Raw genomic sequence first — 16,487 nt, forward strand, 5'->3', positions numbered from 1 at the left:
CGCCCAGGCTGGAGTGCAGTGGCTCAATCTCGGCTCACTGCAAGCTCCGCCTCCCGGGTTCACGCCATTCTCCTGCCTCAGCCTCTCCGAGTAGCTGGGACTACAGGCGCCCGCCACCACGCCTGGCTAATTTTTTTTTGTATTTTTAGTAGAGACGGGGTTTCACCATGGTCTTGATCTCCTGACCTCGTGATCCGCCTGCCTCGGCCTCCCAAAGTGCTGGGATTACAAGCGTGAGCCACCGCGCCCGGCCGAGAATGGTGATTCTTAAATGAGGGCTTGTGAGACACCAATTGTTGAGCCCCAGTCCTAGAGTTTGACTTGGGTGAGACTCCAGAATTTTCATTTCTAACCAGTTCCAAGGTGATGCTGCTGCTGCTGGCCCAAGAACCAACCACTGGGTTAGAACATCTGTTGGAAGAAATGATGACCCTGGGAAAGCTGACAAGGTTTGAAACTCCTACCCTGATGACAGCTGGAGTTGAAAAGGAGAACTCAGCTCAGGTTAAAAAACACAAGTTTGTAGCAGGGTCAATGTGGACAAGAAAGGACATTTCTCTAAACAGTAAAAGGCTTTTCAGGAGTAGGAAGGATTAGATTCATTCAGGCTGAGGAGCTGGTCCAGAAGCTGGACCAGAAGGTAAGGAGTTGGGGAATGAGCATATTGATGAATAAGGTTAGAGAGGTTGAACATGATCTTGACCTCATCTTTCCCATCCTATCTGCTCTGCTCATGTTGCCAGACTCTGTGAGGGGGGGCACTACCTTTTTCCCAGTGGCCTGAGCCCCAAATCTGAGTCATTCTGGCCTCCAACTACCTCACCCTCTATCATCCATTCATTAACCAACTCCTGTAGCCTCTAACTCCCAAATATTTTTCCATATCCATCTACTTTTCTCCATGCTTGTAGCTTCCTACCCTACGTCTGCTATTTCATTTTTACTTTAATTTTTTTTTTAGGAGACAATCTTGCTCTCTCACCCAGGCAGGGGTATAGTGGCCCAATCATAGCTCACTGCAGCCTTGAACTCTTGGGCTCAAGCGATCCTGTCGTTTTAGCCTCCTGAGTAGCTGGGATTATAGGTGCACACTACCATACCCAGGTAATTTTAATTTTTTTTGTAGAGATGGTGGTCTCGCTATTTGCTCAGCCTAGTGCTGGATTCCTGGCCTCAAGTGTTCTTCCCAGCTTGGCCTCGCAGAGTGCTGGGATTATTGGCCTGAGCCACCAAGGCTGGCCAGTCAGTCTGCCATTATCCTTCACCTGGTTTACTGCAAGGGCTTCGCAGCTCATCTCCTTCCTTCAAGCTTGCTCACTCCTTCCACCAATTCATTGTCCTCAATGTTGCCAGGGAGCTGTTTCTAAGATGCAAATTTAAGCACTCTGTGTTCCTGCTTAACACCTTCCAACAGCTGTCCCCATTTACTCTGAAGAGAAACATCTTCTTTTGAAAGAATATTTTATGTTATTCGTCCTTACCACCCCAGTCTCATCTTACTGTCCTCTGTAATACTTGTCCTTCTGTCTGCTCCCTTCACACTGAATTCCTAAACCTTTGATATATTTTCACCTTCAGGCCTTCCAGCATGGTGTTCCTTCTGCCTGGAATGTCCCCCAACATCTGGCCTTAGTAATTCCTACTTACCCTTCCAGCCTTATCATAGAAGTCACTTCTGGGATGCCCTCCCTGCTCTCCCAAATCTGGATTCTATGCTCCCTTATATTAGTGAGGTTGGAGAGGTTGAACGTGATCTTGAACTTCTTGAACGCATCTTTCCCATCCCATCTGCTCTGCACATGTTGCCGGACTCAGTGCAAGGGTGCTAGCTCCTTCCCAGTGGAAGGAGACATCCCTATCTGCTGTTCTGTCTGCTTCAACTGTTAGACAGTACGCTCTGCTAGGGTAGACATAGTCACATGCTATTCTTTCTGTATCTCAGCACCTAGCATGGGGCCTGGACCTTATTAGATGTGTCATAGAGTTTTGTTCATTCCCTGCAAGAGGATTAGAGATACAAACTCTGAGCCCAAATACCCTGAGATTTAAATGTATTCTCTAGCCTTGTGTTTTACCCTGTATAAGAACATCAAGTCCGTAGTCACAGACAGAATCTGACCTGGGAAAGAACGATTCACACATTCATACAATGAATGTTAATTTTATTAGGTGAGTTTGCTTTTATAAATCCAAGTAGACGAGGTTATAAAAATGAGTACCTCAAATAAAATAGCTCTTAATGTACCTCCTCTTCCTTCACACCACCCACTTTGGGAAGCACTGTTGATTGGAAGTACTCAATTGAATATCCCATTGAAGAAAGCCTTGTGACATTTGCTTCTTAAAAGCAACAGTAATAATAAAACTACCCAGAAGACAAGGGCCTGAGCTCCATCGCCTTCCTGAATGTTTGTAGCTAAGGAAGACTCAGGAAAGAAAGCTGACTTTTTTCAAGGTTTTATTTTAATTTAAAAGACATTGTTCGTGCAAAACTGTTGGTAGTTCTTACGAAACATCCCTTCCACATTCCCCTCAGGCTGTGATAATGCACGCTTTGAGTTCTCCCATGGGACTTTCAGCACAGCACCCAGGTGACTAGTTAGCTATACCTTGGAGCCCTCAAGACAATCCCTTGAAGAAAAGGGGCAGGCTCGCCGTAGCTGGAGTCTGAAGCCCCTCACAGGGCCTGGGACTGCTATGTGCAGGCTGCCTGTAACCCTTAAGTTCATGCTGTGCTGTCACAGAACCCAGTCTCTGCCTAATAGGGGTGTCTTAAAGCTGAGAATGTTTTTCCATCACCAGGAAAGTGCTTTTCCCCATCCACCAGGGATCCCTGAGCCAGAGCAGGTCATTCTGAGGCCAACTCTGGCTGGAACGCGGGTTTCTTAAGCAGTGGGTTGCTTTGGTCACCAGTTCCCTGGTCCCTTCTTTTGTCTTCTGAGGGCCTGGCCATGGCTGGTGTTTTCAGCTCCTGCAGGTAAGCATCTTCATTTCTCTGTGATGTCTCCATATGGTGACGATGGGACTTGTTTATAGGCCACGATGCTGTAAGAATTGACCACAGAGAGTTACAAGAGAACAGCTGGAATGGGGTAAAGGTGAAACTGCCCTCACAGGGTTAATAAGAATTACAAGCCAGGCTTTAGGCAAAATCATAGGTAGGCATTGACCAAGGTGTGCTGGTGCACTGTGACCCACTTCCCTGCAGCTGCTAGCTAAAAGGAGCATGTTGAACATTTGCTTCCCCATTGTTCCTTTAGATAGAATCTCTGGGGGCCGGGCATGGTGGCTCATGCCTGTAATCCCAGCAGTTTGGGAGGTTGAGGCAGGTGAATCACCTGAAGTCAGGAGTTCGAGACCAGCCTCGCCAGCCTGGTGAAACCCCGACTCTACTAAAAATACAAAAATTAGCTGGGCATGGTGGCAGGTGCCTGTAATCCCAGCTACTCGGGATGCTGAGGCAGGAGAATCACTTGAACCTGGGAGGCGGAGGTTGCAGTGAGCCAAGATCGTGCCATTGCACTCCAGCCTGGGTGACAGACTGAGAGTCTGTCTCAAAAAAAAAAAAAGAATCTCTGATACTGGACCTTTTTACTTAAGAATTGCTTAAGGTGTTTTTCAGATCCTGAATTCCAGCAGAATGGCTGGCGCCAACCAGCCTGAAGACCCTCACCAAGGAACCAACTCAGCACAGGAATGCCGTTTCTTCATCTCCCTGTCCCATGATTTCACCCCTCACTTCTTGACCAATCAGCGATCCCTACACTAGCCCATCACCCATCCAGACCCCTTGGAAGCCCATCCCCAAACCTCTCTGGGAGGTGGGTTTAAGGTTTCCCTCCATCTCCTTGTTCGGGTGCTGTATATCGTTAAACACTTTTTTCTGCTGCAACTCCCGCTGTTTCGGAGTCTGTTACTGTGCAATGGGCAATTGAACTTGGTGGTCCTGTAACAAAGGGTGTGCCTTTTCCTCTCCATCCATTAGGCCATCTCTTTATCACTGGTAGACTGAAATTTTTTTATCCATTTATGGCATCAGAATGGAATTTATGGCACTGAGTGGAGAGAGATTGTCTGAAGGAACTTCTCTTACTCCAGGTTCATTCCAGTCTTTCAAGTACTGAACTTCTCCATTTCCCATAACATCATGAGCCGTTTGCATCCAGATTTTCTTTTTCCTGGAATCTCTTTCCATCTCGCTTCTGCCTGAGGATGAACCCCCATCTATATCTCAAGATCAAGATTAAGCCTTTGCTTGCTAATTGCAAGCAGAATTAGCTGCCTCATTGTCTGCCTTTCCATAGCTCCTTTATCCATTACATTGTTTAAAATTATCTTAATAAATGGATGCACAGCAATTAGGAGGTCTGAAGTGAAGTCCTGGATCAGTGTGACTTAGGCATGTCCTTCAACCTCTGGCACCCTGGGCTTTCTCGTCTGCTTGAGCTCCAGAATCCTCAGGTTCTAAGCTACAGCACAGCACTTCTTGATGGATGAACAACACCTGGAGTTGCTAAAATGGGTTGTGCGCTTAGATCCAAGCCTTTTAAGGGAAACTTTGTAGACACTTCCCAATGCTCAGATTTCCCACCTTCTATGAGTGCTAGTGCACTGCTGGGAGAGGCACTGACTGTACTTAAGACTCATTGTATTACAGGGCTGGCAAGTGGAGAGTGAAGACTTGGAAGCAGCCAGCACGGGGCCACATGACCCTTGACCCCTGCTGTGGACCGCTGCAGCACAGCCACAAGGCGATGGCCAGCATCTGACTTCATGGGTAGCCCCAGGCAGCTCTGGGGTGTGGGCGGTCAGCAGTGCTGACTTATTAGTCAGCATAAGTCAGCGCTCTGAGAGATGCTACACCCTCTGACAGGGCATGCATTCATTAAACAAATTCTTTTTGACTGCTTCTTATATGCTAGGATCTGTGCTGGACACAGAAGATACAGGGAGAGCCAAATAGCCATGGTCTCTGCCCTCAGGGAGCCTTCAGTCTGGTGGGCAAGCGTAATTAAACAGCTAATCATGAAATCATCATCACTGCATTCTACAAAGGAGAATATAGGAAGCTCTGGGAGCATGTAATAGAAGGATCTAATTTAGATTGAGAAGGGTTAGGAAAATTCTCTTCGAGAAAATGGTGTTTCAGTTAAGACCACAACTAGTTGGGTGGGAAAGAGCTGTGGATGGAGAAGGGATAAGAGTGGGAGGGGAGGCGACTGTGGCTGAGGGTTGGGGAGGGTGGTCAATGGCAGGAATAGGGGGTGAGAGAGGGTGGCCAGGCCAGCTTTTGCAGGGCTTTGTCGTCCATATTAAGACATTCGTTTTTTGTTTTTGTTTTTGTTTCTTTTCTGAGACAGAGTCTTGCTCTGTCACCCAGGCTGGAGCACAATGGCGTGATCTTTGCTCATTCCAGCCTCAATCTCCTGGGCTTAGGCAATTCTCCCACATCAGCCTCCCAACTAGCTGGGACTACAGGCATGCACCACCATGCCCGGCTGATTTATTAATTTTTTGTAGAGTTAGGGTCTCACTATATTGCCCAGGCTGGTCTCAAGCTTCTGAGCTCAAGCAATTCCCCCACCTCAGCCTCCCAAAGTGCTGAGATTACAGGTGTGAGCCACTGCACCCAGCCAAACATATGGGTTTTATCCTAAGAGCAATGAAAGCCAAGTGCAGGGCTTTGAGCAGGTGATGACATGACCTGATTGACACTTTAAGGACCTTGCTCTGGCCACCTGCTGGAGAGAGGGTGGGAGTGGAGAACAAGAGTGGATATATGGAGAGTGGTTCAGAGGCTAACTCAGTCATCCAGGTGCTCTGGATTAGGGGGTAGCAGTAGAGATAAAAAGAAAAGCATAAGTTTGAGAGATATTTTGGGGGTAGAATCAATGTATTAGGCCTGATTGATTGGAGGTGGGGGGAGATGAAGGACAGGTTTCTACCCTCGGTGGGTGGTGCCACCATTTAATGAGATCATGAGATTGGAAAGACAGGAGTGTGAGCAGGCTTAGGAGGGTATCAAGAACCCTATTTTGGAAGTGTAAATGGTAGTGTGAACCTTTGGAAGTACTTTAGGTTGCTTAGAAAATGTAAAGTGAGAAGACAGCCCAGAACAGAACCCCAAATAATTCCTACATGGGAGGTTTGTAGAGAAGAAGCTATCAGATAAATGGGAGAAAAGCCAGAAGAATGAGGTGTTTTGAAAGCCATGTGACAAATATCTCCCGAGGAAAGAGTGATCAACAGCATTAGGAGCCGCTGAGAAATCACGTGAGATGAATGTGGCAGCAGGTTAATGGACGCAGCTAAAAAGTCATTAGTGGCTTTAGTGAGAGCAGCGCTGATGGAGTTGAGCAGGGGGAATCAATTGAGTCAGACTGGAGTGAGTAGAAAGTGAATGGGAGTGGGGGAGTGAGACAGCACGTGCAGACCCGCCTTGAGAGAACTTGACTATGAAGAGAAGGAGAGACGGAGGAAGAGCATATGTCAGCCCTGGTAGAAGAATTCAGGAGAGAGTGAAGAAGTGGAATGAGCTTTCTCAGGAGGTAGGAGAGGCCACACCCAGATACCAGGTGCAATGCATGTAGTGGGTGGGAGAGACGGTCTGGCTTCCTTCAAATCCTGTCTCTGCCACTTCCTAGCTGTGTACCCTTTGGCAAGTTATTTAATACCTTGGAGGCTGTTTCCTCACCTGCAAAATAGGGATAATAATAGTAATTACCACGAAGGATTGTTTGGGAAGATTAGTTAAAAAATATGAAATAAAGTAGTGCCTGGCACGTAGGGCTGTTTAAGAGTTTGCTGTTATTATCATTAAAAAAAGGATGCAAATGAACATAGGGCTGTGGATTGGAGAAGACTGGGTTATTCTGTTGGGATAGCTTGGCTTCGCTTTTCTTTAATTTTCTTTTTCTTTTTTTTTTTCTTTTTTTTTTTTTGAGACGGAGTCTAGCTCTGTCACCCAGGCTGGAATGCAGTGGCACGATCTCAGCTCACTGCAACTACCGCCTCCTGGGTTCAAGCGATTCTCCTGCCTCAGCCTCCCGAATAACTGGGACTGCAGTCGCATGCTGCCAAGCCTGGCTAATTTTTGTATTTTATTGGAGACGTGGTTTCACTATGTTGGCCAGGCTGGTCTCAAACTCCTGACCTTATGATCCACCCGCTTTGACCTCCCAAAGTGCTGGGATTACAGGCGTGAGCCATCGTGCCCAGCCTGGCTTCTGTTTATGAAGAATGAGGCATTAGTTAAGTGCATGTATATTGGAGGGCATGAGAGGAGAGGGTTGTAGATAAGCAGAACCTCACAATTATTTCCTCAGCATCTCCCTATTCCATCTAAAGAGCAAACAAGAGAGGGCAAGTTCTTACGGTGGCATGAAATCGGCTCACTTTGGTACCAGGAAGAGGTGCAGCCACAGCCCCCTGGGATTGCAAACAGGCTGGGATCTCTCCTGGCATCGAGGAAGAGGATGCCGACTGTGACCCAGTCCAGCCTCTGCCCTCTGAGTCCTCCCCTGCTCTGGCATGCCTGCCTGGGTTTTTATATCATTGGAATGTAGCTTTTCTTCCTGTGGTTTGAAAGCTGGTCTTTCCTGTTGCTGTCCTTGAAGATTGATGGTACAGCCTTGGCCTCTCCTAGCTGTGAAACTTTTTCAGGATCTCATTTCTTTAGTGATTTTGCGGGAGGGAAAGTAATGGAAACACTCCCTTTACACCAGAGATTCTCAATCTTGGTTGTACATTTGAATCACCTGGACAGCTTTTAAATTTTCCTGTGCCCAGGCTGCACCGCAGATTAATTGAGTCAGAATCTCTGGTGGGTGGGATCCTGATAGCAGCCAATTTAAAATCTGGCTTTGTTTGCACGTGTCTCTCTATTGCTAAATGTCTACAACAGAGGGAAACAGTGTGCCTAAGTGCCTTATCTGCATAAGCACTCAATCGATTGCTTACTTGTATCTTCCCATTGCTTTCATTTGTCTCTTGATGTCTTTATGACACACATGAACTAGTAAGACTCATTTCCTTTTGTTGATTTTCGGGTTTTGTTTAGGTTAAAGAGACTACATTAACCAACTGCCAATAAAATTGGACTGGATAGTTTTCAAGCGGGCAAAAACTACTCATCCTTTACTAATTTGGCCAGAGGCTGGGACTCCTGAGGAGTTTGCAGTGCATGGTAGCTCTAGCTAAAATCCAATCCATTCAGCCAGGACTCATACGAAAACAGGAACACATGAAAAGTCCTTAGGGTCGGACAGTTCGAAGACAGCTGGCTCAGTTTGCACCTTAGGAATGAGACCTGGTCATGCCTGCTGATCCATACATTCTCTCAGCTATTTGGTCTTCCTATCTTATTTTTCTCAATTATGAAATAATGCAAAGAGCCCTAATGATTGACGGCTCCTGTCCTAGGAAGCTCAACTTTCCATTCAGGCCGAGATTTGTAATATGATGTGATGTGAGAATTCCAAAAGGGCTTTGTCACTGTCCCCTTGAACCTGCCTTCCTTTATTTTCTACTCTGCTGCCTATTATACCACCATTACTGATCTGTAGAGTCCTCATGTGCTACTAGGCAGGTCCCTTGAAAATGCAAATCTATATCAAATTCTTGTGCCTTACTGTGGATACATTTATTCTGTGTGTGTGTGTGTGTGTATGTGTGTATATATATTCCTTTCTCATGTGGCAGCAGTGGTAGGAGCATGAGAGAACCTCACTTCAAAGGAAGTGGTAAAAGGGCCTAACAGTCTAAAGAGAACAGTGCTGTCCCATATGGGAACCTCAACCCACATGTGGTTAGTAAATACTTGAAACGTGACTTGTCCAAATCGAGATGTACTGTAAGCATAAAATACATACTGAATTTCAAAGAGTTAGTGTAAAAATGAAGCGAAATATCTCATTGACACATTTTGTAAATGGATTAGATGTGGAGATGATATTGTGCATGTCAAATATATTATTAATATTAAAATTAATTTCACCTGTCACTTTTCTCTTTTTAAAATGTGGCTACTAGAAAATTGAAAATCACACATATGGCTTGCATTTGTGGCTGCTACTGTATTTCTGTGGGACAGGGCTGAAGACAGAACTATTCCGTGCTGTCTTTCCATTTTGTTGATGACCTAGGCTAGTGGTCACCATGGGACCAGCCTTCCTCCTGCCTCTTATCTCCAATACTTGAGTGCTCTGATTTTACAAATGAGACAATTCCCCCAGAGAAGTCAAGGGAATTGTCCGAGGCCCTGTCTGGAGCTCAGATAGTCCAGCGGCCGGGAGATTTCAGCAGCACTGAGCATGGAGCCCTGTGAGGGCACGGGGAAGAAACTGTGCTCTGAAATGAGGTCTGATGACTTTCACCTAAAGGCAGCCGAACAAAAGAGGTCTGATGGTTCATGAAGGTTTCCAATCACAGCCTCTAATTATAAGGAAGTATACGGGACTTATATAAATAGTCATTACAAAACTCCCAAAGAGTGAGCCAGTGCATAATGACCCTGTTTCTTGTGATTTTGAGGAATTCTGAAATGGCCAGATTTTTAGTGTTGGGAAACAAGATGACTTTTTCTTTGTGAGAGAGCCTACTCAGGACCCACTGCATAAATGCTGAAAATAAATAATGCGGTGATGGTGGGCTGGAGAAGGTCCAACATTCCTTGACCTAAGCATCAGGGTCCCAGCCCAAGCAGCAGATGCTAATCCCATCCTACCTAATTGGGATGATGGCCAGGAAGGAGAGAAAGGAGGAGAGAGCAAAGCAGGAGCCCACAAACATGTCCATGGTGAGCTGGTAGATCTTGTTGTACAAGGTGGATGTCACCACGCCGGTCAGAGCCAAGGACAGCTGCAGTATGACGAACACCTTTCCTGTGGAAGGGACAGAGGTTACTCCAGAGTGCCTTGCTGTCCCTGCCTCACTCCCCATTAGCTGAGTCTCTGGAGAGCTCTTAGGGGACCCTTCCTTCTTACTCTCTCTCTCTCTCTCTCTTTTTTTAGAGACAGAGTCTCACTCTGTTGCCCAGGCTGGAGTGTAGTGCCACAATCCTGGCTCATTGCAGCCTTAAACTCCTGGGCTCAGGCAATCCTCCTGCCTCAGCCTCCCGAGTAGCTGGGACTACAGGCATGTGCCACCATGCCCAGCTAATTTTTTAATATTTTTTTGTAGAGATGGGGTCTCACTATGTTGTCCAGGCTGGTCTTGAACTCCCAGCCTCCTGCGATCCTCTCACCTCGGCCTCCCAAAGCACTGGGATTACAGGACTTGAGCCACTGTACCTGGCCCCTTCTCAGTCTTTGTGTGGATCAATTCGCTAAGAATCCTGCCTCTATCTAGTTGAATCTTCCCAAGGCCTGTGGATGATAGAATCCTTCTTTGACTGTAGCTTTTCAGTGCCTGACTTTCTAAGTCACTCCTATACCCCCGTCTCCACTCTCTGTGCTCTGGATGGAAACCAGTGTTTCTAGTGTCTTCAAAGATGCTTCTGGAACTTTGGTCTCAAGTGCCTTCTGCAGGTCTGTGCCTCATGCTTAGCAGCTCTGAAACAGCCCCGGCAGAAGATTCCAGAGAGATTCCTTTCACTACTCACCATAAGAGGAGCCCTTTATGAGTTTGGACATAGCTGATCGGATGGTTGTGACAGGGATGAGAGCAAACAGCATGACGGCTCGAGCTGAAAGAGATCACACAAGAACGCTCCTTGCTGTAGCCCAGCCTGGGCCAAGAAGGAAATTAGCAAAAGCCTCTCTTAGAACCCCCATCTCCCCACAATCTGAATGTGGCTTGACCTGGAGGAAGTCATTTCTCTGCTGGCACACTAGCGCCCTCCCTTGACCATTCTGTGACCCTCTGAGCTCTGATGCTGCTGTGTATGCTGCATACCAGTCTGCAAGGTGGCCGGGCACGGTTGACATGGTGACAGATGGTGAAATGTGTCTTTACTGGTGCAGTTGAGTGATTACTAGGGAAGTGGAACTGGTGCCACCAAAGTGACACAAGGCCCCTTTCTTTGTTTCTCCAGGAGATAAGTGTCTGTCCTTGATGTTAATGAACATCTCTGGGAGATGGTCCCGGGAGCTTTGGCAAATTGCCTCCAGCAATGTGTCCCATGAAGGCACCCACTGCATAGCTCTCAAGCTCTATTGATTATCCAGATGCAGTGTGTGTGTGTGTGTGTGAGAGAGAGAGGGAGGGAGAGAGAGAGAGAGAGAACACACGAGAGAGACAGATACAGACAGAGAGCCAGGCTTGGTGGCTCATGCCTGTAATCCTAGCACTCTGGGAGGCCGAGGTGGGTGGATCATCTGAGGCCAGGAGTTCGAGACCAGCCTGAACAACATGGTGAAACCCCGTCTCTACTAGAAATACAAAATTAGCTGGGCGTGGTGGTGCATGCCTATAATCCCAGCTACTCGGGAGGCTGAGGCACAGGAATCACTTGAACCCAGGAGGTGGAAGTTGCAGTGAGCCGACATCGTACCATCACACTCTAGCCTGGGCCACAGGAGTGAAACTCCATCTCAAAACAAAACGAAACAAAAACCCAAAGAGAGACAGAGAGAGAGGTGGTGGGCAAAAGGGGAAGGGCATACTCTGTCCTATGCTGTTTAATTGAGAACTGACCAGAGGTTAGCTTGCCATTTTGTCAGGTGTTTCTAAGATGTGTGACCTGCCTGGGCCAAGAGCCAGCCTCAGATAACTGTCTGAAGTTGTTTTTCTGATATGATAGCCACTAGCCCCATATGACTATTTAAATTAAATACAATGACATAAAATTTAAAAATCTGTTCTTTAGTTGCACTAGCTACATTTCAACTGCTCAATAGCCACATGGAGCCAGTGGCTTCTGTATTGGACAGAATGGATAGCAACTATTTCCATCATTCTAGAAAGTTCTATTGGAGCATTCATCTCGAGCTTTCTGCTTGTAGTTGTCTGACCTGTGTCCTCAGATGGAAACTTAATGCTGCTTCCTTGGAGAATTTATTACATTGGTTGTGGAAGGCATTTACCGAGTATTTTTACGCATTTTTAAAAAGCCCTTGCTTAACTCCAAATGATTTTAATTAAGAGATCTTTTCAGTAGAATTACTTGAAATTCCACCCCTCCACTTTTTTTTTTTTTTTTTTTGAGACAGAGTCTCGCTCTATTGCCCAGGCTAGAGTGCAGTGGCACAATCTCAGCTCACTACAACCGCTGCCTCTTGGGTTCAAGTGATTCTTGTGCCTTAGCTTCCTGAGTAGCTAGGACTACAGGTGCGCACCACCGCACCTGGCTAATTTTTATATTTTTGGTAGAGATGGGGTTTTGCCATATTGGCCAGGCTGGTCTTGAACTCCTGGCCTCAAGTGATCCTCCCACCTCCTGCCCAAAGTGCTGGGATTACAGGCGAGAGCCTCAGTGCTCAGCCTTTGAAATTCCATCCCTTTAAAATGGGACGGGCAGGTGGGGGAAGAAACCCAACTCCATCTCTGTTGAAGGCCATCCTGAAGCCTCCCCTACTGACTCCAGGTACCACTGACCACACCTTCTTGACTGCTCAGAACCATGAACACCGCTCTGGTAACATTTCATTCTCAATATAGATAATTAACAATACACTACAGATAAACTCAGGGGCATATAATCTTGTGTCCCTTGTGCCTCCTAGGTAGCAGGTTCAATCCCTGGTGCTGAGCTAGGACACCCAGACCATGGCATCCCTGGTGTCAGCCCCATGATGCAGAGGGCCAGCAATGGCCTGCCTCCTCAAGAATGACAGACTCACCAATATAGAACATGTATGTCTCTTTCACAAAAGCCAAGAGGAGGGCTCCTGACCCAAAGGAGACCATCCCAATCATGATCATGGTGGTGTCCCGAAAGCAGCGGGAGAAGACCAGGACGCCCAGGAAGCTGGTGATGAAGATGGTGTACCCTGCAGCCATACCATAGCCCACCTGCACTTGGTTCCAACCGAGAGGCTCCCTCAGCACAAAAAGAGGGATCACGTCCACTGTGCCCACCACCGCCAGGTCATATATGATAGCACCCACAAAGAGCAGGGCAATGGTGGTTTTATGGGGTTTTGCTTTTCCAGGAGATGGAGGGTGCCCCACTGCATACTGTTTGTCCAACTGATCAGGATCCAGGGTGCGGTATGTGCCAACCGTGCCAGACACGGTATCCACGGCGGGGAGCTCCTGGCTGGGTTTGGCCACCGACTCAGGGACCTTTAGCACCAAAAGGCTGTAGAGCAGGGCAAACGAGGCACAGCTCACGCTGCAGGCCGTCAATATCAGGCCCTGCCCAGAGTGCCCAGCCACCTGCTTGAAGAGATGCCCGGAAGCCATGCTCCCGCAGAACCCCGCCAAGCCCAGGATCAGGTCAATAAGGATGAGGCGCACGGAGCGGCGGCCCTCGGAGGAGCCCAGCGATCCCAGCGCCATGACCCCTGACCAGAAGGCGGAGAAGCCGCCGAATAGCCCGTTCAGCGCCGCCGCCCCGTACAGCACCTCCACTGGCCAGTCCAGCAGCACCTTGAGCAGCAGCCCGAGGCGGGAGAGCAGGAAGCCCAGCAGCGACATGCAGATGGAGATCTTGCGGTGGTAGCGGTCGCTGAGCCATCCCAGCCCGTAGGCAGACAGCAGGGGGGCCAGGCCCACCACGAAGTTGTAGATGATGTAGAAATTGGAGATGGCTCTCTGTTGTTGGTCCTCTAGAGCCCCCCGGGGCGACGGGCTGGCGCTGTGGTTGGAGGAGCCTCCGGTTCCGTAGGACGCCTTCACCACGAGAAGTAGCCCCGCGTCGTAGAGGGAGGCAGCCACCTGGGACGAGGCCACCACGGGCTCAACCCAGGTCCTCGGGTGGAAGCGAGGCAGGTGGCCCCTCCACGGGCAGGTGACCTCGGGCCTCATGTGACCTCTCTGATGGGGGATCGAGGGGCTTTCTGGCTGCAGTGACAAGGATATGCTCCCAAATTTGGTTGCTACGGCGGCTCTGGGTTCAGTCCCGGAGCCCGAGTGTGCGCCGTGCGCGGGGGAGCGCGCCGGAGAGTGGCGAGCGGAGCCAAGGCACGCAGCGCCTGTGACAGCAGCCAGCCTAGCAGCCGAGTGACCTCCCGAGTGGCTCCTCCTCAGGCCAGAAAAGGCCGCGCTCCGCCCCGCCCTCGCCACCTCAGGCGGAGTAGGACTGGCGACAGTCCAGGGAAGCCAGGCGCGGGGGAGCGCACGGCGAGTGTCGGCTCCTGGCGCCAGCACCCCCGGGGCCGACGGGTCACGCTGCTCCTGTGAGCGCGGCCGCCTGACGGGGCCGAATTTCCCCACAGCCAGGCGTGCCTGGACCTCCCGCGGATCTCTGGGGACCCCCCACCACCAGGGCAGGGGCTGAGACCTAGCTGGAAGGGAAGCTCCCCCGGACTGGCTCGGGGAGCATTTCCAAATTCTCCCATCCCAAGAAGGCAGGTTTGGGCGAGGGGTGGGACGCCTAGGATTCTGCCTAGGATAAGTATTGGGGTGTGAAGTTTTATTTATAGATTTAATGCAACGGGGACCCAGGTGCTATAGGCAGCTGGGTAGCACTTTGAGAGAAGTAAAAACTCGGGAGCCGCTAGGTCCACGCTCTTCTCCAAGCCAAAGGCCTCTTAGAGAAGAGTCCTGCTTGGTACACCTGCATTGGTGGGCCTAGTGCCTGGGCCTTGTCTAGAAGGCTCCTGCCTCAAACCCCAGGGCCAAGGGAGAGACGGCAAGATCCTGCCAGCCCTAGATGTCCCCCTAGATGATAAAACTGGACTGTTGGGCAGGGGCTTGAGCCCACTGGAAGTGGCAGAGTCACCAGGGTCCTCTTCTGAATCAGGTGCCCAGGTCCCTTTCTGCTTGTTAGTAGTCACTGTTCTTCTGTCTGTGGGCTCACTCCCCTGGGCTGGGACCTCCACTTCCCAGGTGGCCTCGCTTCTTGTTTAGGTACCTACTTCTGCAAAGAAAACCAGGGTGATGGAGAGTGCAGGGGCCAAAATGTACCACGGAGCATGACCTGTTCCATGGTCAGCCCCGGGGATGGAGACTCAAAGCACACAGCCTTCCTGTCCCTCTACCCACAATCCACTGTAGCTGTGGCAGAGTGGGTGATCAGGAACCCAAAGACATGAAAGGGAGACGCAGGTCTGCAGGGAGAGCTTAAAACGCCACATGGATAATATACTTATGTAGGGAGTAGGGACTGGATTCCAAATGATTTAGCGTATCTATGTGCTCTTTTGGTAGTGTTTAGGTGGGCTATAATCTCCTCCCATGCCACCCTCAACCTCCAGCATGGCCCAGCCTCCTTGTGTCTAGGCCCAGACAACTCTGCCTTCTGCAAAGAGAAAGACACACCTAGTCTTGCCCTTCAAGATGTGCCCCGTGGATCTGGCCCAGCAGCCCATTTCCTTCTTCCTCCCCCTCACCTAGGGTCACCTTGGGAGATACATGTTTCACCCAACCCAAGCCTGGCTCTCCCACTCCATTCTTAATTTTTCCAGAGGCTACAGCAAACAGTCCAAACACCTTGATCCTATGAGGGGTGGAGACTCCAGGGAATGAGTAGGTTATGGGGCCAGGTGGTATTCCGCAATCAAATATGGCCATGAGAACAACCTGAACCAGATGGACCACTCTGGCCACTTGATCAAGGAGTCTGTCCATTCTAGGGCTCTAGACTGTAGGGGGCAGCCCTTGTCATCTCTGGGAGGGTCTGTGGTATTTCAGTTCTTCCCATTGTCTTGGGAAACCAGGGACATTGGAAGGGCCTCTGAGAGATTCACATCAGATCTAGAACAGATCTAGTGGGAGCTGGGTTATCAGGATGCTAGCCAGCCCTAGGAACCCCCGGGCTTCTGAGTTCTCTGGCCTGGAAATGAACTAGACTCAGGGTAGTCAGTGTCTGTCCCAGTTTAGGCTACTGTGGGTTGGATTATGTTCTCATCATGTCCCCACTTCTTGCTCCATCTCTGAATGCAGGCCCCAGGTGAGCTAGCACCTGGTCATCCTCTGCAGCCCAGGCTACCAGCAAGTGGAGCCCTGACCTTGCCACTCCAAGATAGAATCTAGTCTCCAGTGCAAGGTTGGCTTCATTAAAGTGCAAGTACTAAATCTCTGATGTTTAGATTGAAAAAATCACACTATTCCAGAAGAAAGGAACTAAGAAAAAAAAAGTAGCAGCTAATAGTTTTTGAGCCCTTATTATGTACTAAGCATTTTACATGAATGAATTTAATCCTCCCAAGAAGTCTGTGAGCTGATCTATCACCCCATTTTTACAGACTGAGATACTGAAACCAGAGAGGTTAAGCAATTTGCACAAGATCACAAGGCCAGTAAATCAAGAAACTAGTATTTGGCATCAGACAGTCTTTGCGAGCCTACAGCTATGGGGAAAATACAGTTGCCAGAAGATTTTATTTGAGGATGTCCTCTTAACCCACATTGGAATGTGGAGAGGAGTAGAAACAACACAATCA

The 16,487-nt window shown here is 48.9% G+C and overlaps 1 protein-coding gene across 1 annotated transcript; it reads right to left on the bottom strand.

Moving 5' to 3' along the window:
* Window positions 1-2,145: 2,145 nt before the first annotated feature.
* Window positions 2,146-14,110, bottom strand: SLC46A2 (solute carrier family 46 member 2). Its single transcript, XM_003264008.3, has 4 exons — window positions 12,780-14,110; window positions 10,601-10,684; window positions 9,725-9,881; window positions 2,146-3,045 (listed from the first exon to the last, which is right to left on the bottom strand). The coding sequence occupies exons 1-4, from the start codon at window positions 13,906-13,908 to the stop codon at window positions 2,988-2,990; spliced, it is 1,428 nt and encodes a 475-aa protein (XP_003264056.2). The 5' UTR covers window positions 13,909-14,110; the 3' UTR covers window positions 2,146-2,987.
* Between the last annotated feature and the right edge of the window lie 2,377 nt (window positions 14,111-16,487).

The sequence above is a fragment of the Nomascus leucogenys genome, chromosome 8 (assembly GCF_006542625.1).
Source record: "Nomascus leucogenys isolate Asia chromosome 8, Asia_NLE_v1, whole genome shotgun sequence".
NCBI classification, from domain to species: Eukaryota; Metazoa; Chordata; class Mammalia; order Primates; family Hylobatidae; genus Nomascus; species Nomascus leucogenys.

What these genes read in the sequence shown, in the direction of transcription:
- SLC46A2 (XM_003264008.3), bottom strand. Translation starts at nt 13,908, where the DNA reads ATGAGGCCCGAGGTCACCTGCCCGTGGAGGGGCCACCTGCCTCGCTTC. An exon ending in CATAAAGGGCTCCTCTTATG is followed by an intron (nt 9,882 to 10,600) that starts GTGAGTAGTGAA and finishes TCCCTTCCACAG; the next exon opens with GAAAGGTGTTCGTCATACTG. An exon ending in CTGGCCATCATCCCAATTAG is followed by an intron (nt 3,046 to 9,724) that starts GTAGGATGGGAT and finishes CAATTCTTACAG; the next exon opens with CATCGTGGCCTATAAACAAG.